The sequence below is a fragment of the Haliotis rufescens genome, unplaced genomic scaffold (assembly GCF_023055435.1).
Source record: "Haliotis rufescens isolate VD_foot unplaced genomic scaffold, xgHalRufe1.0.p SCAF_2, whole genome shotgun sequence".
NCBI classification, from domain to species: domain Eukaryota; kingdom Metazoa; phylum Mollusca; class Gastropoda; order Lepetellida; family Haliotidae; genus Haliotis; species Haliotis rufescens.
In genome coordinates this window covers 61,460,400-61,471,460 of record NW_025963890.1, presented here as the reverse complement: position 1 = coordinate 61,471,460, position 11,061 = coordinate 61,460,400, and the positions used below count along the sequence as shown (strand labels likewise).

The window sequence follows — 11,061 nt, the reverse complement described above, 5'->3', positions numbered from 1 at the left end:
TAGAAGTTGCACTGCACATTGTACATATTTGCAAATATTTCCTCTTCCTTAGGTCGTATTTTTTTTAGAACAATCTATTTTTTTCCAAGCTGTATCCAACACACCCTATTTATTTACTGAGCACTATCAACCAATGTATTCATTTTCACTAATAACACACAAGAAAAATGACGTTATATTTTTTTCACAAAACGAATTGTTCACTTATTTCGCCGATTCCAACAAACTATTCATTTTGGACATATTTCTGAACAAACTATTTGTTTAGGAGATAAACATACTGTGTTTTCAATGTAGTGCTAGATTACCTGTAGATTTAACCGCGCTAAAATGAATTTGGAACCGAACGCACAGTATGTTTATCTCCATTCAACCATGACTAAATAAAACGCGAACTCTTTGGTGTTAGCAAATATACTGAGTGAATGTATATATACTCAAACAGTTTGTTTACACGGTAATACTTCACTCGAACATATTACAGGAGTTGAAAGCATATAAGCACGGCAACTTGGTAAGCTAACATGAGGAGGGCATCCCTAAAGAAAACAAAGCAAGCTTTGCAAGGTTATCACTCATCATCGCGCGTCATCATTATGACGTCATATTGCTCATTGTGACGCAAAAGATATGACGTCACAGTCGTATATAGAAAAGCGCCAAAATTCCAAGCTCTCTGTTGTCCCCAAAACGTAAATACTTTCCCTTTGTAGATTTCTATCGTGTTTTCTGCACGAAATGTATTGCCACACATCCTTTGAATAGTGTAGTAACCGCATCTGTGCATTTTGTAACCTGTAATTGTAGATATAATTGTTTAAATATACCTACCGACAATGACTGAAAATAGTACTATTCTATGAATATTAGCTTCCGCGGTGATGCGGCCGTCAAAACAGCTGTTTCAATCAGTGGGGGTTTATTGTGATTTAATAGCCTCTGATTGACCAATCACAATCGAGTAAATTCCAAATTCATGGTAGAATTAAATAATATCTCCCCCCACTCCCCACCTCAACAGAAATAAATGGATGCTCTTAACGGGATCGGGTGGTCAGGCTCGCTGACTTGGTCTATGCATGTCATCGCATCGCAGTTGCGTAGATCGAGGCTCATGATCTGCATCGTCTGGTCCAGAGTCGGTTATTTACAGACCGTCGTCATATAGCTGGAATATTGCAGAGCGCGACGTTAAACAACTAACCAACAATCAAACACATATAAAAATCACAGTCTCGTAGAGAGATCTTCCTCTCCCATCTCAGCATGTGAAATGGGTAGCTTTAATTGAATGAACAAGAAGTGAATGTCAAAATTGTGCATAATAATCTGTCTATGATTGAGGTCGTCTGATTCCCCCCCCCCCCCCATTTAACCGATTTATTGTTCGGTTTTTTTTATAGTTATTCATATGTTTCGCACCATGAACTATTCTATTCACATGTGTTTTAGAAATTTTAAGAATGATTAAAATTGGAAGATTATTTAATTTCACCTGCCTTATTATAAGTGATGCAAAATAATTGTTTCGAGCTGTAACACTGCTGCCCACCTAAAACCTATGATTTCTCTTTAGTCTGCGTGTAAGTAAAACAAACAAAAGACTCTTATCCTTTTCAACGCTGACAGATAGATTGCTTGTATCTAGTTTGGCGAGTTGGTAGGACGGCATTCCCAAAACGTAAAACACAGTAAAAGGTGAAGGGGGCACCCGGGATCGAACCGGGGACCTCTCGATCTGCAGTCGAATGCTCTACCACTGAGCTATACCCCCTTATTTCCCGCCATGTCATTTTAGCTACACATTCCACTGTTCAATAGTACACGAGCTAAATTTAGTAACAGATGAAGCGTTCGGCGTTAGTCACCACACAAACTCGTCTCCGGTCTGCCGATTGTTTGAACACCGCGCATGCGCAGCAGTCAACGTGCACCAGTTTATGACCGCATTGTCTGGATATTATTGTATTCGGGACTATCCCATTCGAGGACCGCTATATTCTCCATTCGTGGCCACACGAGAAATTCCGGCTAAATTAGGTCGCAAATGGATAAAACTAATCCATTCGTCACCGCAAATGACAACTAATCACGGAACGGACGAAGCCGACTATTCCGTATTAAAGGGACGTTATTCTACATGCGCTATATTTATAGAAGCTCTTGTAAAATCATAGTTAGGACCCGTACGGTACGAAACGAGTGTAGTTTTACGCTTCTTTTAACAATCTTCCAGCAATATCACGGCACGGGACACCAGAAATGGGCTTCACACATTGTACCCAATGTGGGGAATCAAACCCGAGCCATCGCCCTGACGAGAGAACGCTTTAACCAAATGGCTAAACAATCGTCTCAAATAACTAAAAATCGTTTTTCGTAAATAAGACCACAAAAACATTAAAATGAAATTGAAAATTATTTGGGAATTCGTGAAAATAAAAATACAAGGCACGATACATTTCAAAATTTTACCGGTTTATGATCGGTCGGTTATGTCGACACTTTTGAGATAGAATCAACCAGTCACAATTTTCATATCAAAAGGAATAATAAATGGTATAGATTTACCATACTGTGTAAGTTCATGTTTCTTCACGTAACTATATTTACGTATGTCCACAGGGGACCCAGCGCTCTATGGCATGTCGTGCGAAGCTACTGAAACGATCGGATTGCCAGACTTATGGTTTATAGATTATACTAGTATTATTACTCCGTTGAAGATATCGGTGTTTAATAACTAATAAGCTGATAGAGAGTGACATTGTGTGTAGATATAATAGATCGCTGAGAGGAGCTCATGCACACTCGATGACCCCCGCAACCCTGTGGCTGGGCTGACCTCACATAGCATTGTTTCACCGGTGTATATTGCAACACATTTTCACAAATTACGTCATAGGCTGATTGTAAACTTTGTGGTGCAGACCCGGTCTAAAAAGCGATCGTAGCGCAACGACAATCGTAAGGCTATGTAAAAATATGTCAGTTACGATCACCTTAGCGCTATGATAGCGTTGTGAAACGTTCCCCTGAATTCTAAAGGTTGGCCTTTGTATTGTATTAATATAATACGTGTCAACTTTTGTTCTGTTTTACACGGGAGATCGTATATTATTATACCGATGTATATTAATCATTGGTTTGATCATATACAGGCCGTCGTCATATAACCCGACTATATTACCCATATGGGTAGAATGATCGTATGTAATAACTTACCGATATTTGCACATGTGCATTATAGCGATTCGTAATGCTGATTGGTCAGGTGAAGCCGTATGATGTCACAATGCTTCATTGTTGAGTAGAAATACGATATTACGTCATCTATAGTTCATGACGTCACAAATTGATAACATTACGTCCTCCTAATCTGTAGGGTGAAATATCAAGTTTTCCTCATCGAGTGACAGGGGGAAGGGAGATATTTTGACGACTGGCGCAGCCACAAGTGAAAATACCTCCTTTCCTTCCGTCACGAGATGAGAGAAACGTGATATTTCACGAGACACATGGAATATCCTTTTGATAATATAATAGGTAGCTTTCTCGGCAGGATAAAGCCAATGGATAAAAACGATATCCTTTGGTTGGTTGGTTGGTTTGTTGTTTAACGCCGCACTCAGCAATATTACAGCTATATGACGGCGGTCTGTAAATAATCGAGTCTGGACCAGACAATCCAGTGATTGATATCATGAGCATCGATCCACTCAATTGAGATCGATGACATTCATCAACCAAGTCAGAGAGCCTGACCACCCGATCCCGTTAGTCGCTTTTTACGACAAGCATAGTCGCCTTTTACGGCAAGCATGGGTTGCTGAAGACCTATTCTACCCCGGAATCTTCACGGGTCCGATATCCTTTGGGGTCATATGCGGATAGAAATGCAAATATCAAAGGTCAAGTAGGGACTACTTTCAGTGTTTATAAACAAACATGGCGTCGCCGTTGTAATTTGGCGATCGAGTCTTAGAATTAAACATCGGGAATCTGGAGAAACTACTGGGATAATTCCTATCATTATCAAAAGAATAGTCTAACATATTGAAAATAAGTGTCTAACTGTGACGTAGCTTAGGCATTTTACAAGTTTGGGCAACTTTGGAGATGTAAAATGCGAAACAATTTTGTGATAGCTCTAGCCAAGCGAGATCAATTTCCATATCAGTGCTTGTAGACCTCTCCGACTTGGAACCTTTTCCACAAATAAAAACAGTTGGATTTTGCCGAAATATGTCCGAATTGTTACCTTGTTTCGTTTTGTCGCTGTATGTACATCTGACTGCACTTGGTAACGTTATAACAGGACAGACTGGCTTTCAACAACGCCTGTCTGTGGCCGTGGTCTCATTGACTAGGATTAGAGTAGCTTCCCTTTGATAAAGGGCAGTTACTCTAGCGTACTCCCCCCCCCCCCCCCCCCCATATTGTGAAGTTGTACATGTTTTAATTGTATGTTCAAATATAATTCCAGCAATAATAAGCCTACTAATACCTCTTTGAAAGAGCATCGAGGCGCTGTATTATACTTAGATACAAGGAACAAGTTCATGAAAATAATGTGTGTTTGTGTTCATCGAAAGATGACAGCCGTAATTTTGTAAACTGAAGAATGCATCCCATGTCAATGACGTTACTTCGCTCAAAACAGCATCATACATTATATTTGTACCCAATTTTCACAACAAGGGAACATTATTAACTTAATGTGTATGTACATATGGTTCCTGGTTATAAGTAAAGTTCAAACAATGATTGTAATTAGCTGTAGTGTCTCTCCAATCTCCAGCCTCTAACCATATGAACCGGGCAAAAGAGTGTATATACTTGGAAAATGGATTTGACAAAACAATTGCAAACTTTTTCTTTTGCCTGAAAACAGTCGCCGAAGGTTCAGAACACAACTATGATACTCCTATGAAATAAACTGAAACGAAACTACATATAGCAGTTGATTTTATCACATGTTTGAATTTCAATTAAAAATATTTAAATTTATCGATATTATATCCAAACAATGAAATGTACTTGAGCTTTGTCAGCACTCACTTCTGTATGGTTTTATTTAAAACAAATTATTTGATTTAAAACTTTGAAACATTAATAACAATTATTCGCATATTACACAACTGCTGATTGGTATTTTAGGTATCTTATCTTTGGAATTCAATAAATTTGTTTTTTTTTACGACACAATTTTACATCTAAAAATGGTAGGGGTTATGTGGCTACAAAATCATTTCTTACCCCAGTCTTCATTGAACAAATATATTTTTACCCAACTTACCCAAACACAGATTACCTTTTACAAACTGTTGCAGGAATGCGTGATGATTAAATAGACATGATCAAATATAACAACAGTTAAATCAGTTTTCAGTTACGTAAAAAACAAACTCGGTATACTTTGTTTTCTACCTTTTTTTAACATCACTATCGAAAAGAAAAAACATTTCTTGTTTGTTTCTTTTTAGCAACCATCTAACATAAACCATAGGACCATGTAACTAATAATAGTTAGAAGATAAACCTACTGTGTTTTGAAATTTGATGTAGTCCCACTGAGTAGATACCTTTTATTTTTTGTTGTTGTTGCGAGTTTGTATATTATGATTATGATTATGATTATGATTATTATTAGTTACATGGTCCTGTGCATGAACGTATACTTTCTTTTGCCTGACAGTATATTATCTATATTTGGTTTACACGCAGAATACATTACCATGTTATATAAAATCGGGGTTTCCTTCAATTTGGCACCTACCAACTTTGCATATAGTGTGTTCAAGAAATCGCAAACCAATACGCATCGCACAAAATTAGCGGTCGTAGTGTGAGCCCAGCCTTTCTAAGCAGATAAAACACAACACAAAATTCATACCAAAATATCGTTTATTTCACAATACGCACTATAGCATATAGGAAGCGTTATGTTAACCACATGACATTTGACTAAATTACATCTATCTAACATTCATTCCGCGTGCGTAAGATGCACCCCCTCGTGGCCGTCTCAGCTTGGACAAACTGTAAAATATTGGACGTTCTCTTTCTACTGATTTACTGTACATGTGCATTTATAACTTTTTGTCAGTTGATGTTAGTGATAAAATACATGTAACCATGACAACCATTATATGTTGATAATAAATGATGGCCAATATAATTTCAATTTTCCGTGATTATTGATCACGACTACCGTTTTCCTGCTGTTCTCATCTGCTTGTTCAAATCCAAGCTCCTCACAGCGATAGCCCTTTCGCGGAGCTCTCTATACTATCGCGATGTTACTGAGAGTGTAACGAAGGTGTCACGCGCTGGGAAGGAGCTTGGTTCAAATCAAGAAAAGGGAGACAACTCACCGCGATCTATTGCTATTGAAGCGTTGTCACTTGACTTCTATGTTTTTAAAAAGGGCAATAATAGTAATTGAGCACATTCGTAACTATGTATTACAATATGAACGACAAACAGTGAGATGCATATATCTTGTATACAATGTAATCAAACAAAGGTGTAGTACTAACATGAATACTGCTGTATGTACATATAACATTAAAGGGTACATGTTTATATATTCACATAGAATCACAAATCGCGCTTATAGTGAGTGAGTGAGTATGGTCGCCGCTTTTAACAATACTCCAGCAACATCACGGCGGGAGACACAAGAAATGGGCTACACACATTGTACCCATGTGGGGAATCGAACCTGGGTCTTCGGCGTGACGAGCGAATGCTTTAACCACTAGGCTACCCTACCGTCCCGCCTCGCCTGTAGAACTAAGACGTACACACCTATCATTGTCAAAGCGTGCCGGACGCAAAAGTTAAAATGTATCAACTGTATATATATTGAAAGTCTGTATGATCAGAATGAGCGTGGACGATACAGCTAGACTTGCAAGTGGCTCCTTTACAATTTTTTTAATTAACCACCCCCTAATGAATGTGGACGTTGCGCGTGTAAATATACTAAATATTAGGGCAAACGTGTATACCCGATAACAAAACGTAGATTTTGAAAGGTATAGGGCGAAACACTCCATTATACAACACTTGAAGAGGTACAGCTGTCACATTCCATCAATCTACAGGTGGAATTTAAATGTTTTGACAGATCATATTCAAATCAAATTAGGGCTCAACACTGGCAGCAGTGTGTCGTTTCTCCATTTTCTGCATTGGACTCAAATCCGCCTGTGAATGATTCCGTTGTTTTCACTCGGGCCAGGATCTTTACGCTTGTCGAGTAAATAAAAAAACCCATCGCCCATAATCTTCACTGAGAACAATGATTATTTTTGCTGGCGGATTTTTTTCGTTTACAAATATTCTGAAACGACAAAGGCCTCATTAAATGAAAAAAAAAACCCCAAAACAAAAACGAACACCACACACCAAAGTAATTATTATTTGTCAAGACCACAGCTATATCTCACTCTGAAAATTTAACCTCAAGACAGGAACTCGTTATTGGCCAGTAAATATAAATATATACCCCTATGTACAAGTCTCTACCTGTATAGCGGGTATATATGTATATTTATTGATCGATAACGAGTGAACCTCACCTATCCGAGCTAATAACTTAACTCTGAGCTGAAGTCTTTACAGGGAGACAACAACCTTGAGTCTGAGTTAAATATAACACCCGAACTCCATCACTCTGGTATAAAGAGGTCATAGTGTACCATAGTGTACCATAATGTCACAGTTGAATAAAGATCCAATCTCTCATATATTATACTGGTTAGCAGTTTCCGCAGCTCTTCTTACAGTACAGGTCTCGCATCATGTAGTTCTCCTGACAGAACCCAGTCTTGGCCCAGTACACACACCGGGCAGCATAATTTGCGTTGTCGGTGCAGAAAGCTGAAACCAGACACAAACAATTGGGCCAGTTAGTACACACTCATACATTTGTTCAGTTAAACAAAATGATTTTTTTGACAGTTTGTTTATCCTCATTTTCAGCTTGGTCTAAACTCAGAAATGCCCCAGCTGCGTGTAAAACGATACGCTTGTTAGGAAAACAGATTATTTATTGCTTACAAAGATATTTATGTAAGACAACAAGAACTGAAATGTCAAGAATGGGAGAATAACGAACTGTTTTGCAGGTTTTAAATTTATAAACGATCCAGTTAGCTGTTAACTTAGAAGACTGTAACACCACCGGACAGAAACTGCTTGGGGTGGTTTGGCAATGCAATATGTCCGTACTGAGTGATCATGAGACTGTTTGCGGGTTGTACAACCATATCGGGGGGTATTGGAACTATCCTTATTCACTCATTCGTGATCAACTCGTGTTATTCCGGGACAAGCCGAATATTCTTGCAGATTACGGAAAGGGGCGAGTGGTGACGAATGCTTATTTACTGGCAGGTGATAACGGAAATACACGAAGTGATAGACACGGCGAACTGTATCGTTTATAGGTGTCATAAATGTATTTCTAGGGTCCGGCAAATACTGGAAACACATCATTCGGGTCGGGTTTTACCCCGATCCTGGATGTCGGAAAAAAAAACTTGTTATGGAAAACAAAATTGTTCAGCTGTATGTGAACTGTATGTCTTAACTCAGTGTCCGAAAAAATATCCGTTCTTGGCTACTGGGTGATTCTAACACCGAAAGAAACACCGAGGAAATTGTTTGCTTAGCCAATTAAATTCCTTGGAATCACTTGCAAATCTTATATATGCAGATAACAAAGGGATGTTGCTGAACGTAATACACTAGCCGGCATTAAAAACACAATAGTGTTGTTATGACAAAATCACGTTTTGAGCACAAACCTAGTCCTGTTGATGAAATGAATTATGGTGATAATCGGAACTGCGTTATAAGTCTGGCTACTATGAGATAATCTCGTTAGGTGTTCACTCACGGGTATCTTTCTGAGGTAATACGGCGTTTTGCTGCTTCCGGTGCTGCGCAGAGACGGTATGTTTGTTTTTAAGATCTTGACTTCTGGTCTGGTGCACAGTCCGGTGTTGTGTGGCTCTGCTGGCTCCCCTGTTGTGTTGTCGAGATTGGTGATGGTGTCTCCCAGTGTTGTGACGTTGTCCGTAGCGACTTTCCCGACTCGACTGTTGGCTGTGGTGATAACGTGCCTGTCGTCTGCTGCTGTAACTCTGTCGTCTGCTGATCTGACCTCCATTTTGACGGGTGCTGTCAGTTTTTCTTGCTGCGCTTTGATGTCGGTTGATGGTAGCCTTTTCAGATTGATGACGCTGACGTGCACTGGATTGGTGTCTGTTTCTGTAAGGAGGTCGAGAAATGCATGCGTCTCCATTATCATCATTTCATCACAGAACGACAATTATAAAATCATTATGAAGTTAGCATGGCATTTTGGCTATTAAAGGGCTTCGAAATTGTTTTTTTATATAAGAATATATAATTAAAACTTAAACATATCAAGTAGCATATGCAAACATATATAAAAGATACAACCCCGGAGAATAAGAAAACTCGATTATTCCCCGAAACAGATTGCATGAACGTCAACGTAGCGGTGAAAATGAAATGAAGGGATCACTGAAAATCAACAAGGACACCAGGTGTTCGCGAAAAGGGGAAGCTTGTCCTGCCCTTTCGGGAGCACCACTATATTTCGAAAGAAATCCACCCCCCACCCCCCACCCCCATATCAGCCATATCTCGACTACTTATTTGAGTCTATCAAGGGAAACCAGTGACCGAAATCATGAGCAGCAATCCACCCAATGACACGCAATCACCGGATCGGATGCTCTCTTGGCGGCTCTTACGAGGGACCAATTCTTGTCCGGAATCCCCACGGTGTGAATTATTAAAGACCATGTAGGAGGATAGTTGTAGCCGGGGTACCTGGTGGCGCGAGAGACCCCACGACGTTGTCCAATGGAACCAGACCGTACTTGCTTCTTCATCACAGTGCTCTGGGAACCCTGGCTCCTGTTGTCAAGTCTTCCGTCTACCAAAGCCAGCACCATCTCACAAGATTCACACGACTTGGGGCACATGATCCTTATAGCTCTGTTGCCCTTGCACCTGTCTGCCCACTTCCAGCAAGCAGGCAGCCTGTCCCTGCATCTGCTTCTATGACGCTTTGGCTTGTTCTTCTTGGCCACTTTGTAGTTCAATTCTCTGGCGGAAGAGTAGGCCAACTGCCGGGGCTGTTTCGAGACAAGAGACGTTCCCTGATCAGACAGAAGACTGTTCGCCTTGAGAGCTAGGGGTCTTCGGAAACGATCGAGACTGATTGGTCCAGATCTGTGAAGAGTGCTGGTACCACGAGATACACTTTTCCGATTGGCTCCCGTCCCATGGGAGAATGTCTCGAACCGACTTGATTTCCTGACGAAGGAAACGTGACCCCTCGACCTGGGCAATGGCTCTCTTAAGGTCAGTGCTGGAATGACAATTGTCATTAAACTAAAGGACATAAATATGAACGTATAGGTGTTAACAACAGTTAAAATGGAACAACACTTAATTTTGGAGAGGAGGTCCACAGATTAAAAGGTTCCGGAGTAAACCGTTTCCAAAAAAACGGCACAAAAGTGAATAGGGTTCCAAGAGCAAACGGCTCTTGACTAACACATTCCCATGCAAAGGGATCAGGCTAATGAGATTCCAAGAACAAACGGCCCCGGTCTGATAAAGTTCCTTGGAAAGGGTACAGGTAAATGAGATTCCAAGAAAAAAACTGATCTGGTCTAAAAAGTAGTTCCATGGAAAAGGGTCAGACTAATGAAATTCCAAGAAAACACGGCCGTGGTCTTACAAGATTTAATGGAAAGAGGATGGCTATTGAAAGTCCAAGAAAAACTGGCCCTGGACTTAAAAGTATCCATACGAATAGGATCTGATTAACGAGAGTGAGTGAGTGAGTATGGTTTTACGCCGCTTTTAGCAATATTCCAGCAATATCACGGCGGGGGACACCAGAAATTGGCTTCACACATTGTACCCATGTCGGGAATCGAACCCGGGTCTTCTGCGTGACGAGCGAACGCTTTAACCACGAGGCTACCCGACCGCCCCTCAGAT

The 11,061-nt window shown here is 40.1% G+C and overlaps 1 protein-coding gene and 1 non-coding gene across 2 annotated transcripts in view; both read right to left on the bottom strand.

The window, feature by feature from the left end:
• Positions 1 to 1,702: 1,702 nt before the first annotated feature.
• On the bottom strand, positions 1,703 to 1,774 carry Trnac-gca. The gene has a single exon. It is a non-coding gene; the product is annotated as a tRNA-Cys (tRNA).
• Positions 1,775 to 5,889: 4,115 nt separating this feature from the next.
• The window catches only part of LOC124142380 (peptidase inhibitor 16-like), a 67,349-nt gene continuing 62,177 nt past the window's right edge, over positions 5,890 to 11,061 (bottom strand). The window contains exons 6-8 of the mRNA XM_046510813.2: positions 9,877 to 10,420; positions 8,912 to 9,285; positions 5,890 to 7,890 (exon numbers count right to left, since the gene is read on the bottom strand). Coding sequence (XP_046366769.2) covers positions 7,769 to 7,890; positions 8,912 to 9,285; positions 9,877 to 10,420 — 1,040 coding nt within the window. The 3' untranslated portion in view covers positions 5,890 to 7,768. The remainder of the gene's footprint in view (positions 7,891 to 8,911; positions 9,286 to 9,876; positions 10,421 to 11,061) is intronic.